The sequence below is a fragment of the Lepidochelys olivacea genome, assembly GCF_965140295.1.
Source record: "Lepidochelys olivacea isolate rLepOli2 genome assembly, chromosome: 8".
Classification (NCBI taxonomy): Eukaryota; Metazoa; Chordata; order Testudines; family Cheloniidae; genus Lepidochelys; species Lepidochelys olivacea.
The window spans coordinates 30497394-30518712 of NC_140418.1; the positions used below are offsets into that span (position 1 = coordinate 30497394).

The 21319-nt window shown below is 40.1% G+C and overlaps 1 protein-coding gene across 1 annotated transcript in view; it reads right to left on the reverse strand.

Moving 5' to 3' along the window:
- Window positions 1–21319, reverse strand: part of SLIT3 (slit guidance ligand 3) — an 810486-nt gene that overhangs the window by 744836 nt on the left and 44331 nt on the right. Inside the window, exons 2-3 of the mRNA XM_084636935.1 lie at window positions 20108–20179; window positions 16898–16969 (exon numbers count right to left, since the gene is read on the reverse strand). Coding sequence (XP_084493061.1) covers window positions 16898–16969; window positions 20108–20179 — 144 coding nt within the window. The remainder of the gene's footprint in view (window positions 1–16897; window positions 16970–20107; window positions 20180–21319) is intronic.

Sequence of the window (21319 nt, forward strand, 5' to 3'; positions counted from 1 at the left end):
ATAGGATTCAAGACTCAGGAGTTGATCTATGATGGAAAGGCTCAGATAACTAAATATCAAAGGCTTGATGAACAGAGAATTACAACACATTAACTACTTGTATTTCATCATGAATACTTCATCACTTAATAATCAGGAATAACTGTTTAAAGTAGATCAAGGAAAATAACTTCAAAGGTCAGGATTAAATTTAGACAAATTCAGGGACATTTTACACTGGCATCAAAGTAGTGTATGATGATCAATTAAATGATGCAATAAGCTCAAGCCAAGAGAGAAAATACCTGTTGGTGATGTTTTCACGTTTCTGAGACTAAATGAAGCATTTGGGAAGATGACCATATTCATGGATTGGATGCAAGTTTACCCATTACTAAGACAAACCCTTGAATATTTTCCGTAATGACTGCTAAAACCCAAATGGCAAAACATTAAATCATATTGCTTATGCAAAGCATTCTGTAAATCCCCCTGAAGTACAAAAAAATGCAAAGATCAAATGCAAATAAACCACAGCAAGAATAATGTTTAACATCTTCAATGTAATGATAAACATTAATCTAAAATTCCATATGAATTATTGCTATGCTGTATATGAAACATCATTACTTCATTTGCTCTTACAGTCACCACTTTTGGAAGCTTAGAAATTCTGTGGTTACAAAGCCTCTTGTCTATTTAAGCCTGACCCAAATTTGTTTTTCCTTGAGTTCTTACGGGTCAGTGACCTGCTATGAAAATGTTTTTGATGAAACCAGGATGGTTTATTATGATAATTGTTAAAATAAACTACTTTGTTTTGCAAGCCTGGACAGATGTACCAATCCAAACCAAGTTAGTTTGCTCAAACACGTGTCCTCCACTCTTCCGAGCTGCTCTCTCTTCCACTCTTCCTGCGTTCGGATTCCTCCTGTGAAGACTTGTTGACAGAGCGGCTAATGGTTTCCTTTCCAGAAGAGGCGCCAACTTTTTGAATGTTTAGAAAGGAGAGAAACATCCACTCTCACATCAGCAACAGCAAAAGAAAAGATTAAAGGTTCATAGTAGCAGGGTAATGTAACTATTTAATTACTAACTGTAGACAGACATACTAAATCATAAATTAAGTAGGGCATTAGTTCCCTATAGTACATAAACAGTTAGTGTGCATGATCCACACTTGATAAAGACGCTATCCAGCTATAAGAGATAACAAGAGAAAGGTCATTCTGAATATACAGCAGTGCAGATGAGCCACTACAAGTGGTGGTTATCTAATTTGAGACATGCTGCTTTATTCAGCGTACAGCCCAAAAAAGGAGAAGGGGAAAGCTACTATACAATTTCACAGTTTGGGTCCAAATATTTTCCTATACAAATAAACACACACACAGTTCTACAATCCTTGTTCACATTCAACAGGTTATCATTATGCTGTACCTCCAATCCACCGAAGTTCTAGATTGAATGTATCAGTATTTAGTGTAGCCAGAAATGGAATATAAAAGCCACTTAATTCAGAACTTAAAGTCATAACATCCACATATTAGCACCCAAGAAGAAGCTATGAGAATCACATTCACTCTACAAAACAGTATTGAACATCTGAAGACATGAAATGGGGGACAACCCTAAAATGACTTGGGGGGTGGGGGTGTCATGGTGGATAATCAGCTGAACATACCCTCCCAGAGGCATGGTGTGGCCAAAAGAGCTAATGCAATCTTTGGATGTATAAACAGGGGAATCTTGAGCAGAAATAGAAAGTTATATACACCTCTCTATTTGGCACTGGTGCAGCTGCTACAGGAATGCTGCATTCAATTCTGGTGTCCACAGCTGAACAAGGATTTTGAGAAATTAGAGACAGTTCAGAGAAGAGCCACCAGAATGACTGAAGACTTTTGAAAACATGCCTGCTAGTGAGACACGGAGTGCCATCCATTTAGCCCACAGAAGAGAAGCTTAAGCGGTGACTTGATCACAGTCTGAGAGTACCTACATGGGGACCAAAAGTTTAATAGAGGGTTCTTCAATCTAGCAGACAAAGTTATAACAACATCCAATGGCTGAAAGTTGAAGCTAGACAAATTCAGACTAGAAAGAAGGAGCAAATTTTTAACTTTGAGGGTAACTGGCCATTGGAACAATTCATCAAGGATTGTGGTGGATTCTCCATCACTGGCACTTTTAATATCAAAATTGGATTTTTTTTAATAAAATATGCTATAGTTCAACAACACCTATTGGACCTGAAACAGGAATTAATTCCAAGAAGTCTTATAGCCTGTGTTATGCTGGAGATCAGACAAGATCATCATAATGGTTCCTTCTGGCCTTAAAAATCCATGAATCAATATTCCACAGAGGAGCACAATATTTTCTATTTGTTTACACCAGTGGTTCTCAACCAGGGGTAGTGTACTCCTGGGGATACTCAGACATCTTCCAGGCGGTACATCTATTTATCTAGATATTTGCCTAGTTTTACAACAGGCTACATTAAACGCACTAGCAAAGTCATTACAAACTAAAATTTCATAGACAATGATTTGTTTATACTGCTCTATACACTGAAATGTTTATATTCCAACTGATTTATTCTATAATTATATGGTAAAAATGAGAAAGTAGGCAAATTTTTCAGTAATAGTGTGCTGTGACACTGTTCCATTTTTATGTCTGATTTTGTAAGTTTTTAAGTGAGGTGAAATCTGGGAGTACTCAAGACAAATCAGACTCTCGAAAGGGGTATAATAGCCTGGAAAGGTTCAGAGCCACTGGTTTACACTGCCCAATTGATCAACTGTCAACAGTCTGGGTCCAAAAGATTGACACACTTCTTCCAAGTACTGCAAACTAAAAGTAGGATTCTATGCTTCTCTCAAGCACAGATAAAGTCCATTGTTCTTCACTAGTTAAGATTCTTCTTCTCCCCCTCTCATTCCCACCTGTTCCCTTTCTGATCAATAACCATTTGAAAAGTCATCCAACAGTGCTTAAATCTAAATGTTCGTTCTGTATTTACTACGTTGGATGGGAAATATTTTAGATTCAAGTGACAATTTATTCTTGATTACTATATAATGAAACTAAGTTCTAAAGTAAGTTTTAAAGAAAGTAGCCATTCTCCAATTTCACCCTTTAGTAAGAGGCTCCCATTGACCGTATCCCCACTGCAATAAGTTCGACAGGAAATGCTTTTATGTAAATCCCAGAACAGACCAAGTACAAGGTCAGGTGACTGAAAGTAGAATTCTTTCAATATCAACAGCGAAAGAGTCAAAATTTAGAAATTACACTCAAATTTCTTCCCAAGTCTGCATTTGACACTCTGGGATGTTATAAAGCAGTGTCAGAGTTCAATGAAGCACTGGAACTATTTTACATTTAGGAGGTTTTGGACTTCATAGCAAGCAGTTTGCAAACTTACAATGCCATTCTGGGTTAAACAATATAATTATGAACATTTCCATTTGTGGTCAAAAGACTGAATGAGAATTATTAAATTAAACACTAAGCCCTGGTCTACACTATGGGGTTAGGTCAAATTTAGCCACATTAGGTCGATTTTAAAATGAATGCATCTACACAACCAACCCCGCTCCATTGACCTAAAGGGCTCTTAAAATAGACTTCTGTACTCCTCCCCGGTGAGGGGAGTAGTGCTAAATTGGCCTTGCTGGGTCAAATTTGGGGTAGTGCAGATGCAATTCAACAGTATTGGCCACCTGGAGTTATCCCAGAGTGCTCCAATGTGACTGCTCTGGACAGCGTTTTGAACTCTGATGCACTAGCCAGGTACACAGGAAAAGCCCCGGGAAATTTTGAATTTCATTTCCTGTTTGGTCAGCGTGGCGCGCTCAGCAGCACAGGCGACCAATGCGTTCCCCCCAGAATCACAAACAAGCTCCAACATGGACCGAAAGAGAGACACTGGATCTGATTGCTGTCTGGGGAGAAGAATCTGTGCAGGCCGAACTCCGATCAAAAAGAAGAAATGCTAATATATATATATATATATATATATATGCCAAAATTGCACGGGGCATGGTGGAGAGAGGCTACAACAGGGACACACAGCAGTGCCACGTGAAAGTTAAGGAGCTCAGGCAAGCTTACCAAAAGACAAAGGAGGCAAATGGTCCGGGTCAGAGCCCCGTACATGCCGCTACTCCCACCATTGTCCATGGACGCCTGCAAGGGGGGAGTCTCGTGCATTGCAGGAGGATTTTGTGGATGAGGAAGAGTAGGAGGAGGAGAATGCGCAGTAGGCAAGCGATGAATCCGTTCTCCCCAGCAGCCAGGACCTTTTCATCACCCTGGAGCCAATACTCTCCCAAGGCGGGATCCCTGACCCTGAAGCCAGAGAAGGCAGCTCTGGTGAGTGCCCATTTGTAACTACAGTACAGGGTTTAAAAGCAATAGTGTTTAATGTATGATTTGCCCTGAAGAATTGGGATGTATTCACGGCCAGTACAGCTACTGGAAAAGTTTGTTAACGTGTCTGGGGATGGAGTGGAAATGTTCTCCTGGAGGTTCTCTGAAAGCCTTTGCAGAAAGTTTCTGGGGAGGGCTGCCTTATTTCGTCCTCCATGGTAGGACACTTTACCATGCCAAGCCAGTAGCAAGTAGTCTGGAATCATTGCAGCACAAAGCATAGCAGCGAATGGTCCTGGGTTTTGGTTACATTCAAGCAACATTCAGTCTCTATCTTTCTGTGTTAGCCTCAGGAGAGTGATATCATTCATGGTCACCTGGTTGAAATAGGGGAATTTTTGTAAGGGAACAGTAAAAGGACCCCATTCATGCTGGGTTGTGTGCACTTGGCTAAAAAGGATCATCCCAGAGAATAGCCATGCAGCGGGGGGAGGGGAGGTGTGTGCTGCACATCCACCCGAAAACCGCAGCCCCTCCTTTTAAATGTGAAACCCAACTGGCATTGTTTGCTATGGGAAAGGATGGTGCTGCAGTTTGAAACCATTCCCACACGTTATGAAGGCATAAGAAGCCAACCCCCTCATACCAAAAGGCTTACCATGGCTGCCTGGAAACCGAATTCTGTTGCCCAGCCATTTCTGATGTGTCACCATACTGGCAGGCGCTCAATATAAAAGGCAAAATGCGACCTTGTATCTAAACCACATGTGCTGACGGCTGTGAATTGCTTGATTCACTGTGAATGAGTCTCCTTTTTATTCTCAGAAATGTATCATCTTAAATTTTACTCTCCCTTTTTATCTCCCCCCAGGTACAAATGTTTCTATGCTCCCCCTATCATCTCCGTCCCTGAGGTTATCACAGATTAGAAGGCAAAAAAAAACCATGCTCTTGCGATGACATGTTTTCCGAGCTCATGCAGTCCTGCCGCACTGACAGGGCACAGCTTAATGTATGGAGGCATTCAGTGGCAGAGGCCAGGAAAGCATTAAGTGAGTGATGAGCAGAGGCAGGAGGCGAAGCTGAGGCTAATGGGGGAGCAAACGGACATGATGAAGCATCTATTGGAGCTGCAGAAAAGCCAACAAGAGCACAAACCCCTGCTGCATCCATTGTACAACCGCCTGCCCTCCTCCCCAAGTTCTATATCCTCCTCACCCAGATGCCCAGGAACAAGGGGGAAGCTCCAGGCACCCAGCCACTCCACTCCAGAGGATGGCCCAAGCAACAGAAGGCTGTCATTCAAACAGTTTTGATTTGTAGTGTGGCTTCAATAAGCAATGTGGCCTTGTCCTTCCCTCCTCCTCCACCCCACCCAGGCTACCTTGTCAGTTATCTCACTTTTTTTTTAATTAATAAAGAAAGAATGCATGGTTTCAAAACAATATAGTTACTTTAGGTCCTTTGCCAGCTGTGATCGAAGGGGGGAGGGTGGTTGGCTAACAGGGAATTAAAATCAACAAAGGGGGAGGGTTTTCAGCAAGAAGAAAAACACACAACTGTCACACCGTAGCCTGGCCACTCATGAAACTAGTTTTCAAAGTCTCTCTGATGCACAGCGCGCCTAGCTGTGCTCTTCTAATTGCCTGGTGTCCGGCTGCTCAAGATCGGACGCCAGGCGATTTGCCTCAACGTCCCACTCCGCCAAAAATGTCTCCCCCTTACTCTCACAGATATTATGGAGCACACAGTAAGAAGCAATAACAATGGGCATGTTGGTTGCGCTGAGGTCTGACCTAGTCAGCAAACAGCGCCAGCGAGCTTTCAAACATCTACCCCCATTCTGCATTTGCTCAGCCTATAGATGAACTGCTCCTTACTACTGTCCAGGCTGCCTGTGTACAGCTTCATGAACCATGGGAGCAAGAAGTAGGCTGGGTCCCCAAGGATAATTATTGGCATTTCAACATCCCCAATGGTAGATTTATGGTCTGGGAAGTAAGTTCCTTCTTGCAACTGCTCGACCAGCCCAGAGTTCCTAAAGATGCAAGGGTCATGCACCTTTCCCAGCCTTCCCACACTGATGTCAGTGAAACATCCCTTGTGATCCACCAGTGCTTGCAGCACCATTGAGAAGTACCCCTTGCGGTTTACGTACTGGTTGGCAAGGTGGTCTGGTGCCAAGATAGGGATAGGTGTTCCGTCTATTCCCCCTCCACAGTTAGAGAACCCCATTGCAGCAAAGCCATCCAGTATGACCTGCACATTTCCCAGAGGCCCTTGATCACAGAACGTCAGTGATTACATTGGCTACTTGGATCACAGCAGTCCCCACAGTAGACTTGCCCACTCCAAATTGATTCCCAACTGACCGACAGCAGTCAGGTGTTGCAAGCTTCCACAGGGCTATTGCCACTTGCTTCTCAACTGTCAGGGGAGCTCTCATCTTGGTATTCCTGGCTTCAGGGCAGGGAAAAGCAACTCACAAAGTTCAAGGAAAGTGGTCTTATGCATACGAAAGTTTTGCAGTCACTGTGAGTCATCCCATACCTGCAACACCATGCAGTCCCACCAGTCTGTGCTTGTTTGCTGGGCCCAGAATTGGCATTCCACTGTATCAACCAGCCCCACTGCTGCCATGATGTTCCAATTGCCACAGCCCATGCTTTTAGGAACATCTGTGTCCATATCCTCATCACAATCGTCCTCGTGCTTGCATCTCTTAGTCCGGTTCTGCACATACTCCAGGATAATGCGTGAGGTGTTTACAATGCTCACAACAGCAGCGGTGAGCTGAGCACGCTCCATGCTTGCCATGGTATGGCGTCTGCACGGGTAACCCAGGAAAAAAGGCACAAAAGGATTGTCTGCCATTGCTTTCATGGAGGGAGGGAGGGGCAACTGATGACATGTACCCCAAACCACCCTCGACAATGTTTTTGCCCCATCAGGCATTGGGAGCTTAACCCAGAATTCCAATGGGCAGCAGAGATTGCGGGAACTGTGGAATAGCTACCCACAGTGCACCGCTCAGTAAGTTGATGCTAGCCACAGTATTGAGGACACATTCTGCCGACTTAATGCGCTTAGTGGGGACATACACAATTGACTGTATAAAATTGATTTCTAAAAATCGACTTCTATAATATCAACCTAATTTCATAGTGTAGACATCCCCTAAGTGACCACTATCCTTAACTCCAGGCAGTTTGATGCAGCGAATTTTGGTAGATGGTGAGTACCTTAGAAAGATCAGTTATTTTCATGCTTTGGCTTATGCTTCTTCTGAAGCATACGAGTAAGTTTAGAATTATGATTTTGTTGTCCCATCAGACAAGTAAGCACTTGGAGATCCCTGGAAGAGGAGAGTTATGTAATTATTTTCCTCCATGTTTCCATTTTTATGTGGAGTTGTCCTTTGTAATAAGAACATAATCAAATCCAAGCTCTCTCTCTTCAAATATGTTTGCACTATTTATGTCAGCTGATGCTTGAGGAAAGGTAACTTTTCAAATCTACAAGGAACAAACGCTAACCAGTACCAAATATAATTAGCTACTCTGCCAGTGCACTTCTGTACTAAACTAGAATACATTTACTTTTCCAGTCCTTGGACTTCACATACTGTATACTAATCACATTGCAGACTGCCCAACTGTGGTGGTTTGCTTTTGACTGGCAATGAAATACTTCTTTATCTTATTTAGTTGGTTTCCAAAGAATATAGCATCCTCCATCTGCATAAACTATGTATGTGTATCACACAGTGGTTCCTCATTTTAATGCCTGAAGCATTACTTAACTAACTCATATGAATGTTAATACATGATATATACTTCAAGATGAAAACATATCTGTATTTAAATAAAAGCTATATTGGCTCAGCATCCCATATGCTGCCTTTGATCCTTGAAATAATGCCAAGTTTAATGGGAGTACAGTATGTGGCTAGAAATAAATATTGTTGTACTATAGGTATGCAATGCCAAGCTGCTAGCAAATATTTATACATGAGACTTTTTAAAGTAAATGGTAAAAAATAAATTCAATATTTCTTAACATTGAAGTCTTTCTTGCTCCTCAACAAATTAAATCCTTTCCAAAAGAAGAAAAAGATTGACAATTAAATGACAAGATGACTTAAGCCATTTGACAATTTTAAATAGAAACAACTAGTCATGTTAAAAAACTGACCAGCACTATGCATAGCCAAAATACAGCATAAGATGCTCTTCATAACACTACATTTTAAAATTATTCAGAAGCTAAAGTTGGTGCAGAAAGTGGCTACCTGCTTACTGGGTGTTGCTTCACCACAGCACATACTATACCAGCATTCCATAACATGCACTCATCCTATCAGATGCACACCTTTCATCACAGTTTGAAATCTTCTCTCTATAGAGCCTTAATTGACTTGGAAGTTTGATAATGTTCCAGAGAGAGCATCTCTCCTTGTGCCAGACTGTCACACATTTCGATCAGCAAAGGCATTCCAGCTCTGTCTCCCCATCTGAAATCAGGTGTGTGGCTAGGATGCTAACAAAAGTTGCTAGGAGGGTCTCATGAGGCCCCTTGACTCTGCAATTTGGTTTTCACTCTCTCTGTTTTAAAATAGCCTGGATCTATTAACATTCAAGGCACATTGAAAAGCCCATCTCTTGTATGGAGCACTGAGCCCTCTGTGTGGATAATTTATTTACCTACCTGCCAGATTCATATGTAGCTGTGTGGCTATTCTTTAACATATGGATGTTACATTTAATTATGAAGACACTTGTTAAGATACCTGGAATAGTCTTTATTTACACTTACATGGAATTCCACAGGAAACCCAATGGAGTCAAATGACAACAGCAAAAGGTGTCCAAGTTATGGGGGATAACAATAGGGTTAATCTGTTGTTCACTTTAAATCAGGGATAAGAAGTAGGGGTTATCCTAAATGTCAAATTATATGTCAGTGTCACATTGAAACAAATATTTTTGAAGTTGCATATTTAAAAATAGCTTTCCGTTTATTTCATATTCTACATGTACGCTGCCATCTTTTAAATCTTTATATCACATGTGCTTTCTTTTGCACCATGCTCAATTCACCACAGTTCCAATAAAACCTTGCATGGTTGGCATTTTTCAAGCAGATGGGATCCAACATGTGACACTCGTCACAAAACAAACTGAATATTTGCATGACACAGCTTGTAACTTAGTTTATTTTCTTCTGTTCAGTAACTGGTCAGAGTAGTTTGACTCTATATGGAAAAGTATGTAGAAGAGATTTCAAAACATTCCTTTCAAACAACAACTTTTTGGACTAGAAGATTTTTTTCCCCTTCCATAATTTTTTTTTAAATCTAGCGTACACTGGAGTTGTGGGAACAGCAAAGATAAGAGAAAGATATCTATGAAACATTGATCTTCCCTGACCAGATCTGGTATGCAATTTACAGGAAAGAGTAATGCTTCACTAAATCACAGGAACTTAAACGAAACTACAGTGAAATGTCCTAAAAAGGCCACTTAACAGTTCTGACTTATGCAACTGAAGAAGGCAAATCTGAAATCTTAATCATCATTTTGGCAGCCAAGGGTATAGCTTGGGAACATTTATTTTGGCTGCTTGAGCCAATGTAACATTATATAAAGTTCAATCAATGGCAGCAGCACATTACTCTGAGCTCCCCACCGCCCAAAGAATTATTAACTCAGGGGTTCTATCACCCTAATCATGTAACAGCCTGCTGCTTTAAATCCATTCAAATGTATGTCTCTGGTGTGTCCCAATCAATGATTTTATGCTCATTTACTCTGAGCTAGAAAAGGGTTATTCATGTGTTATAGGAAAACTGAGGTACATAGCACAATTAAGCTTCTTCCCCAAAAGGTCACACAGGAAGATTGTTACATATAAATTAATATGGCTTAGCGAGATGAAAGAACAAGTGTAGTGTCTGCAGTTCCAGAATATCTAAATTTCACACATTTGGAGTACTAAAATAGTAAAACTCACAGCAAACCAACATGAGCAGGTCATCTACTGTCATCATTGTCACAGTGCCCAGGCTGTTGACAGGTGCCTCCTACAGTATAAACACTGAAAAATCCATACGACACCCCCATCTGCCTAAGTAAGGGTGTCTATGATACAAATTGAGTTAAACTGTCCATTTGTGTTGAAGGGGGTAGGGTTCTTGGCTCCCGCTCCCACTCCCCTAGTCTCTTTTGTATGTTCTAAGATTTCCTAACCCCAAAAGGGGTAGAGCATAGTGGTACCAACCACCTAATCAACTCCCCTTGAACATAAGAATGGTCCTACTGGGTCAGAACAAAGGTCCATCTAGCCCGTATCCTGTCTTCAGACAGTGGCCAGTGCCAGGTGCCCCAGAGGGAATGAACAGAACAGGTAATCATCAGGTGATCCATCCCCTGTCACTCACTCACAGGTTCTCGCAAAAGGAGGGTGGGGACACCATTCCTGCTTATCCTGGCTAACAGCCGTTGATGGACCTATCCTCCATGATTTTATCTAGTTCTTTTTTGAATCCTGTTATGGTCTTGGCCTTCACAACATCCTCTGGCAAAGAGTTCCACAGGTTGACTGTGCATTGTGCGAAGAAATACTTCCTTTTGTTTTAAACCTGTTACCTATTACATTTGGTGCCCCCTAGCTCTTGTGTTATGAGGCTTGCAAACTTGTCTTACCCAGACAGTGCCCCAGGGTCACTGTCTCCTTGTAGACATGGGGAGAGGGGGGAGGGGGACTGGTAAATGGCATTCCTGTGGGCAGTACCCCGAAGGCTTCCAGGAGTCTCCTTTCAGAGCTATAGAGCCATTGTCTGCTCTGTCCCAGAACTGCCCAGCAGCTGCTGGGAAATTCCTGCTTTCTAAGCCCTTATTCCACTCTTGACATGAGTGAAATGGCCAGCTTTGCCCATAGCAGCTTTTTAACCCCTTCATCACAGGTGCAGCATTTATACACTCTTCACAATTCACTAATAGAAAATGACCATTTTGAAAACTTTTCCTGAATAGCTATCACAGAAAATAGAAGTTTCTTAACCTTATGCAAACCACTGCTTTGTTACTCTGCTCTATTATTGGGTGATTCATAAACTTAGATTTTTAGGAATATGGAAAAAAATCATTTTTGCCAGATGTAAAGGAACTCTGCAAACTCTGTATAAACAGCATAAGCATAGATCCATCTAGGATGCCACAGGTCTGCAATAAACTTTTGTTTACAATAGTGAAGAACTATCTGATACATTTATTATTTTACCCACAACTCTGAGCCACTTAGCAATCTTTCCACTCAGCATGTTAATTGTGGAAAATGCTTTTTGTATTACATGATTTATTTAAAGCCTGTTCAGTCCTAATTGATGAGGTCTAGATTGCAAAGCATCTCTCAGAACAATTTATTCTTCTCCACTAGCATCCTTGGTCACTAATAGTGATTTTACAGTACATTATGCCCAAACAACACACTTTAATGTCATAATCAAACATTTAAAATTCAGCTTATAGAAACATACACAGTAGCATCTCTCCAGTTAAAGGTCAAACCCAATTTCCATTTTAAAGCTCTATCGCTGCACAAAACAAGGGTTCTGGAGTTAAAACTTGGCATCCAAGTTCTTTGTCTGAGAGCTAATTATTTTTCCGAACATTGTAGAGATTAGATTTGACTATATTTATAGTTTTTGCCATCCTTTAGAAACAGAAACATATTGTTAGTGTTTTCAGATGTTGAAATCCTTTAGTCTAAGCTAAAGAAGCTGATCTGAGGAGAAAGAACAAACTGTGAGCTAAAGTCAACCCTTTTGAAGACAGTAGGGCTGTGTGACAATTTTTGGCAGACGGTTGTGTTAAAGTCAAGACTATTTAATGTCTTGTATCCTGCCTCTTTATTCTACAGAGATGTATGACATCTGGTTGTGGGAGGGATTTCAATCTGTACTTTGGGCCCCATCATGCCCAGTATCATGAGTTTATCCATTTACTATAGTACACCTACGTTCTTGATTATGTGTCTCATTTTGTTTGTATAACGTGTAACGACCTTTCTGCTCGCTTTGTTACCTTATAAATTTAAGTATGATTGTGTAGCTGAAATGTCAGGGTCCAAACAAACAAGTCAATAAAAATACTGTTTTTTAATTGTATTACAACTTTTTTGTGCCAATATTTCACAGTATTACACATATTAAGCTCACAGTACAAATCAGATCCAACTATATTGTAAAACTCTATTTTTATTCAGATATATTCCAATGTTATGTGTTCTAGATAAGTTAAGGCAAAGTCAGAAATAGTGCATCACATTAGACACTTATTCATCCTGTCTGAGTACTACATCCCGCACTTACAGGGATTGGACCAGTTTAATCATAAGGTTATGGGAGAAGAGGAAGTTGTTAATCTGACCTTGAGAAAGGATCACAAATCTTTAGGATACTCCTCAGTGGAGGATTTTACTTTTGATCTCTTAACTACACCAAATTAGCTTAAAGAGGTATAAAAATATTTATTGGCCCCTCATTGGATACCAGTATTGGCAATTAAAGAGCACTCTGGAGAACACTAAGTTTCCTAGTCTCCATTTTAGAAAATGGGAATCATCTTTCTAAAACTTGAATCATCCATAGCATTTATATGGCACTTCACATGCTCAACAGACTCTCCAAATATCTCTTTAATTAAGAAAGGGCTGGAGTTCATGCCATGGCAATTTTAGAAGGCTTGATTGAAATTGATATCTTACAAATTGTACCCAAGATTCTACCTTGTGAATTACTCTCTTTAAACAATTCCATGCTCATTGGCATATGTTTAGATCATGCTTGAATTCTCAGAACATGTCTTTTTAATTTTCCTTAGCAACATGCAAAAATCTCTGCTTCTTGAGGCTTTCCATCAGCAATGTTAGTCATGTTTTACAGTCAGTCCAATAATTAACCCTACATAAAACAAGCATGAATAACAGTTGACTACATGATTTCATTTTATACAATGAAACATAAACTGAATTAAGGGATAGGGTTCTAATGTGAAGGAGCTGGAAATTACTAAGCAAGTGATGCTGTCTTCTGAGATATTCCATATACCAAAAGGTAGAGCAGTTACCCTAAAATGGTTATAGTGCTACCAGCCAAGTGAGTTGAACCCTGGGGTATCATTTAGAAGATTCTTGGAGGGCACTCCAAATTCTTTCAGCTATTTTCATAACTACTTAAATACCTACTGAGCACTCCTACTATTCACAAGACCTGACACATGAAGTCCTTTAGCAGACATAAGTTCATCACACATTTTGGAAGATCGTACTGTACCTCTGTGCTACAAAGATTATGACAGCAAGAGCAGTAGCTATCAAACCTGATAGAAGACTTATACTAATGCTGTTTCAGGGCCTCAGTCCTGTAAGCTGTTTCATGAAGGTGGACACTTGAACACTCATGAAGACTCTTAACTTCCATAGGGTAGTGCACAAATGTGGAGTTGGCCTATGCAGCACAGGTTGCAGGATTGGACCTACAGCTGCAGAAGAACAAACGTTTAAGTAAGGCAGACTACCTGCACACATTAGTTTTACATATGTTTTGTTTAAACCATTTTTTCTTTTGATGCTTAGCCACCACAGAAATTGACCCTTTTAGTTCTGGTTTAGAAAGGCATAGAAGGTGACAATGTTGTAAAAACTAATCCGTGGTGTAAAACCACTAAATAAACCCTACTTTTTTGATGTGCTGAAGACCTGTAGCTCCCATTTAACTTAACTGAATTGGAGTTGTAGGTGCTCAGTGACAGAGAAAGTAAGGCCCTTAAAGAACGTAGGAAGTGCAGAAGACAGCTTGCAGAATCCTTGTTGTATGTGGGTTTCCATATCTAATGGATATTATCAAAACCCAGTCTACTTGGAAAGGTGAAGAAAAAAATGGCTTGATCAGAAATAGCTAGTTACTGTCTGCAATATCATTTTAACTACCAAGTCTGCACTACAGCTCCCCATGTTGTGACTTGAATTCAATGCTTAAGTCTGCCTCACACTTTCCTCATCTGCTACAATTTTTGACAGAAATTTGCCCTTTGGATGCTCTGCTTGTATTTTGAGAACTAACATCCGTCCACTCAGTAAAGCTAAGTTATACGATTTTAGAGATGCAAATGGTAAAAGTAAAACAATTGGAAAGTTATCAAGAAATATGTTTGTGACATCAATAACTGGAACCTATATAGACATTTAGTTTTACAGTTTTAGACTGATTTAAAGGAGGGGAAAGACATCACAGGCAATAAATTTCACAAAGAAAACTCTGTCCATATTTTTAGTTAATGAGGGTTTTGCTCTGATGTCTAGACAAGTTAAACTACATTAAGAGAAAATAATATTCATTTAGGGTTAATGCCCTTTGAGTGATCACTACTGTAAAAAAAAAGCAATATATTTCCACTGTTATTTTGAATAAGAAAATGTAATGTACAATATTTTGCCAGGAACAAAATTACTCAAGTTTTTAAAAGTCTGACCCACTGCAGCTGCTTTGTTAAAAAAAGCAAACGATTACTTTTGCATCCACTTTAAGAGATCAAAAGCCAACTGTATTCCAAAGCCTGCAGCAGTGTAAGTGAAATTTTTATTTGTTATTTGAAATAAATTAAATGGAAAAAAGCCAGCTTCTTTTTTTTTAAATTCAGCTATCGTATTTTCTGCATTAATATTTTGTGGTGCTTGAAAATAGTTAATCAAATAGTTTTTATATTGCCTAAAACATTGCAATTTAGCCCTTAAAGTTATGCCAAACTTTCCACAATTCCTTCTCCAAAGCACACTGATCCATAGCAAAAGATTAGATTTATAGTCATCTCCTATAAAATGACTTGAGGTGAAGCACCGAAAAGTTGTGAGTTTCCCAATCTCAAATTCAAGGTATATTCATTTAGGAAACATTTTAATGACAGGTAATCCTAAAAGCAAGGAGAGATACAGTGTATGTTTGATTTTGAGTATACAGTATGTAGCAGGCCAACTTAAGAGTTTACAGAGAGAAAATTTAAGGGAGGCATTCAGATATCACATACTTTAGCAGTTACTAGTAGAAGAACCCCATTCTTTTATTTCTGGTTTCACACAAATGAAAACATACAACATAAAGAAAAGATTTGCTTTCTAGTTATGTTATCCATTTAGGTATCTTCCTAGCATTTTTCCCAAATATTCCTTTTAGGTAGATGAGGAATCATTTAAAGAAATAAACAAATAGTGGGGGAAGAGGAGAGAAGGAAGTTATTCCATTAAAGCACATATAATGGATGTAAAACTTCATGACTTAGTGCTGACATTTTCTTTAAAGAAGAACAAATTTTTAGCTAAAACAATCGTAATTTTAGTGTCAGGTTATGCATTTATTATTTTGTAAGTAACTTTGTTACTCTGTTACTTCCCAGATGTTTCCCTGAACACAACATACAAAATCACCACTCTTGTACCCTTAACAATGTTTTATATTTCAAGATCTATTTTTCTAAGGAGCAGATTACAATCTCAGTGTGAATCTTAACTACATCATTTCAATTTCAAGCAGTTTTGTAACCCTAGACAAGATATACATTTCTCTTATAAGAGTGAATCCTGAATTGTCAAAAGATAAGTCAATGTGTAAAAAAGCAACTCGCTTGTCGATAATTAAGGCAAGGCCTCAGTTGCTTTAGCACAGCAGACTTCTTTGTTCTATTGTGTGTACACAAAATTAACTACTCACCATGCCGATTTAGACAGAGGTGTTCTCCCACCCTATGCACAGCAGATCCACTCAACCAAAACAATGAGACTGTGGTTACCTTCATATATAGAATTCTACACAGACCCCGTTATATACCATAATACATGGCCAGTGGCCTTGTAAATGATGGATTTAAGATTATCTAAATCTTTTAGATCCATTTTATTTAAATCACTAACAAAAGCAGAAAACCAAGGGCCTTATTTTCTACTCAAAGTCCAATTTTACACCTCTGGGACTCCACCAATATCACTGCCATTGAATGAGTATAAAGCAAACGTAGCTGTATAGATAATCTGACACAAGGAGTTCTACTCTCATATGGAAGTGCAGGGCATTTATACTATGGCAATTCCCAGTAGTGCTGGCTATTAAAACAACCCATCACCATTCATCTAATTAGAGAAGTCATCCTGAGAACTTCAGAAAACAAAGTGAGATAAAATTTAGACCTGACTAACTTTGCCTCAGTGATTAGCTAGAATATAAAATATGTATTGGTGGTTACAGTTTTCTTAACAAATTATTGTTAATATTATTTTGAATTACAAGAAATCATGGATACCAAGGTTTTAATCTAAAAAACTCAGCTCTGTTTTAAACTATTCTTAACTCTAATATGTCAATTTTTTTGTTCATTCTAGTCATATTATTTCTTTAAGTCACTATATAAACACAATAAAAAGGATGCATAAAATAAGGCAGAAAATCTTTAGTTCTTTAAGTCAACATGTATGCAATAGACATACTTACAGCCGTTCAAGTTGCTTTAGATCCTGAAATGCTCCACGCTCTATCATACTGATTTGATTTTCTTCCAAATGCCTATGATTAAAGAAATACCAGTTGACAATGATAATTTAATAGAACGCCTTATACAGACAATATTTTATTCTGCCATTTCTCTACACATTGCTTGATTAAAAGTGCTGTTCACAGCAACACCAATTACAGTGATAGTGATAGACTGGTGAAAGCCACCAATGGCAGTGTTTTTTCCATGGTCACTTCTACCACCAACAGAAGATTAAATTTACAGTCCAAAATACATATCACTGGTAGTTTTTGCATGGATGTAAACTGCATCCTGATTACCAGGGCTAGTAACCACATTATTGACTTTTATTTTTTATTGCCAAAACCCATTAAAATCTTGCAATTAGTTTATTATAGGCCTGATTCTGCCCCCTTAGTACTTTACTCTTTGCACTTCCAATCATTTTAATTTTATTCAGTGGAAGTAAGGATGGAAGCCCGTAGTCAACATCAAAAGATTAACGCAGGGCAAATAATCCAGAGAAAGCATTAAGTGATAAAGTGCATGCACATAAGCATCTGCATGGGATTTCAGACTCCTCCGGAGGTTACTGAGCAGTTCCTATTCAGTGAAGCTTCTCCAAGGGTGCAGGAGTGCCAGCTGTTTGTGACCACTAAAGACAGTGGGTCTGCATCATAGGGAATGGTAAAAGCTACCAAGGGAAGTGCTCAGGCACTCTGTCCCTTTTTCACATCCCTGTCTCTCCTTTCCTCCCATGAGACAGGGCATAAGCGGGGATGAATCAGCTGAAGAGATTGGAGGCAAGTAGAAATGCCTGGAATTGTCTTTATTTACCATTACGTGGAATCCCACTGAAATCCTGTCAGGCCAACCATTTAACACTGAAGTGATGTACTGAAGGGGGGCTCACTGACAGGTAAGTGGAGCCCCCACTCCACATATGAGCTGCAGTGCTGTGACACATGGCCCTGGCACTCTGATTAGCTAGGGGATGGACACACAAGAGAAGAGGGCTTCTCCACACCTCACAGAGCCCTGACTGGCTAGAGGGCTGGCAGGAAATCCTGCCTATATTTCCTGCCACCGGGGGTGCTGGAACTAGGGGCGCTGCCGCACCCCCTGGCTTGAACTGGTTTTCTTCATATACAGGGTTTACAGTTTGGTTCAATGGCTTTCAGCACCCCCACTATAAAAATTGTTTCAGTGTCATTGCCTGCCACCAGCTCCTTCCCAACTGGAAGATGGGATTGCCATTGGAGAAGGGACTCTGTGGGCAGACAGGGCACAAGCGTCTGTTGCAGGGGCACAGCATGCCAACAATCTCAGCTCAGGACTGTGGGGCAGGCCCATGGAGCAGTTGGCCTCTGTGGTCATTATGAGCTTGCACCACATGTGATAATCAGCCAGAGCCCACAGGAAAGGCAGCACCTTCATCGGTGACTGATGGACTGGATGCTAGGGGCATTTGGACTGTGTTTGCTGATCAGTGTGATTGATAGTCACTGAGAAAGGTGTTGAAGTGCATGCTGGGTGAATTCCTGCCTCTCCAAAATGTCACTGGGGTGGGGGGTCTCCACTCCAAGTAGTTTGGATCCAACTATGTGTACACACACACACGTATGTACATACGTACGTACGTAACACAGATTATGCCAGATTTTCACTGTATTTATCATGAATAACTCATGTGGTATAATTTAGCCAATATTTTGTACAGTACACAAAGCATAGCAGTCAGTAAAAGAAACATTTACCAACAGTCACACTACCATGTCAGTAAATGTTATTTTAATAAGGACCCCCATAGAAATAGTGAGAGCTGGGATATAAGCCAACAAACTTTATATGGCTCCAAGCAGCAGAAAATTCTTGCTGTAGTAGTCTCATCCTGCAGGTGGAGGCAACAAAGCAGGGAAGTCAGTCTTCTACAACTAAATAACAAAAATCTCAAATTTATTAGAATAGTTATAAGAGTTTATGCCATACGTTTTGAAGGAACAGTGGAAGATATTTGTATTTTCATCACAACCATATTAAGCATCTGCCCATTAATTCACAATGTTAGAAAGTTCATCCACTATATATCTCCAAGGCATCTTGTAGGACTTTAAGGACTGAGATAATTGTACAAAAGGTGGTGTAAAAGTAATGTGTTCGCTACAGAGGGCAAGTGGATGAAATAGAAGATTTTCCCTCACTTTAGCTTTTAACTTACCTATAGTGTACCTGCACTTCTCACAGGTGCTTATTTGGGGAAAGAGTAGGAAAAACCACCTCTGAGCCCCTCTTTTGTGCAATGCTAAGCACAAGTGGTTTTTGTTACTGGTCACTTTATAGGGCTTTAGCTTGAGGGCAATAAACTAGCTATAGGCTTCTAGTGAGCTAAATGGGACACATAATATTGAATTGCTGTTCTCCCGTTAATTTGGGACACAGGGAATTATACAACGCCCAGCCAACAGGAGCTTAGTACTGAATTTTTCTATACAGAATACATTAATGTTACCGTTCTGTGTACATGCTACACAGCTACTTCTGTCATACTACAGATTTTCCAAGAAAAAAAAATCAGCAAGCCAGTTAAAGAAAACCAGATATGAACTCACTAATAAGACCGGTATTTTTATTAATATTGCTCAACTCCAGCTGCAACTTTGCAGTGTCACAGTGCCACTATGATCTGTGATTCATACAGCGCCAAATCTAAAACTTAGCCAAGACTAAGGCTATGTCTACACTGCCATACCGCTACAAGGTATGCCATGTAGCCACATCTCCTGCTGACAAAGCACAGTCCACACTGCGCTTTTTGTCTTTAAAACTTTTGTTGGTCAGGAGGGTAATTTTTTTACACCCCAACTAACAAGTTTTAACGACAAAAGAACAGTGTACACATAGCATAAAATCAGTGGTAATTTGTCTTCAAACTTCACTGAACCACTTTCACTAACTGATTTTAAATTTAGAGCTCATCTCTTGTCCTAAGGCACAGCATAAAACTATAATCAGTGCTTTAGTTATAGAAACTGTACAGAGTGTCTGATGTGGATGCTATTTCACAACTAGAGGATGTAAACTGTTCTACAGTACATAGGCATCAGCAGCACACATCTTTCCTGGTGCTTATTTTTGGAGGCCAATGGTCTAATGCAGCATTTTGAAGGCCAAACTAGTTTTATACTCACAAGACACGGAGATTCTTCAGCCCAGCAAAGTCCATCTTGGTGATTCTTGAGATATTATTTCTGTCTAAGTCCCTGCAAAGAAAAGAAAACAGAAATTCATGTTCAGGCACTTCAGTAGCCTCACAAAACTCTGTTTGAAGAGAATGCAACTTGTTCACCTGGGCATTTATCTATCACCGGGTTCTCACAGGGGGTCGGAACCCCTCAGGGGGTCGCGAGGTTATTACATGGGGGGTTGCAAGCTGTCAGCTTCCACCCTAAACCCCACTTTGCCTCCAGCATTTATAATGATGTTAAATATATTTAAAAGTGTTTTTAATTTATAGGGAGGGGGTCGCACTCAGAGGCTTGCTATGCAAAAGGGATCACCAGTACAAAAGTTTGAGAACCACTGGTTTTATCAGCACTCAAAATTGTACTAACTAGTTTTCCTATTAAAATCTAAAATGAGTACATATATAAAAGGGAGTATATAAAATGAGTAAAGATTTACTAATACTGATGAATTTTGCTTCCCCCCCCCCACAGTGATGCTACTTTTAACTGAGTTTTTGGGGGAAATGGGCGGGGGGGGGGAGAAGAGTGGGATTTTCAATTCACCTTAGCCACATTGCACTTCAGTAGGAGCTGGGTGTTTAACTCCCTCAGACTGGGATTTTCTAAACAGCTGGAGTAGTTTTAACAACAACCAGTCAGTACACTGTAACTGACTCCACTGCAGGGATTCACTCAGTGGGTGCATGCGCTAGCCACTCTTGGCAGTGTGCTCTGTCTACCACAAAGTCAAGAAGCCACACTGTAGCTACTCTAAACAGTGATCTGACTCTAGCTTTGACAGAGTCTCATGCAGCACTTGCAGGTACTGAAAGTAGTAGAATTTAATAGGGCTAGCAGAATGGAAAGGTACAAAGGCTTACATCACTATCATCTAATTGCAGCCTCCTTTCTCCCAAAGCTCTTATGGGCAGTCCTGTAAATCAAAAGCCTTAGTGTGCTCCATGGGGCTCCTCAAACATTCTCTCCAACCCATTTCTCTCCAAGAGAAAAGCAGCACTGGCTTGGAAATCATACTAGCTACAGCTTCCCGTATAGTGTTCTTTGCGGCCCCTTCTGCCCTGTACTTTCGTCCAGACAGGTAGCTGCCTCACACCTCTGTGTGCAAACTATTTCCACAACTCTGTCGCTGCTGCAAACCCTTTGCCAGCCACAGCC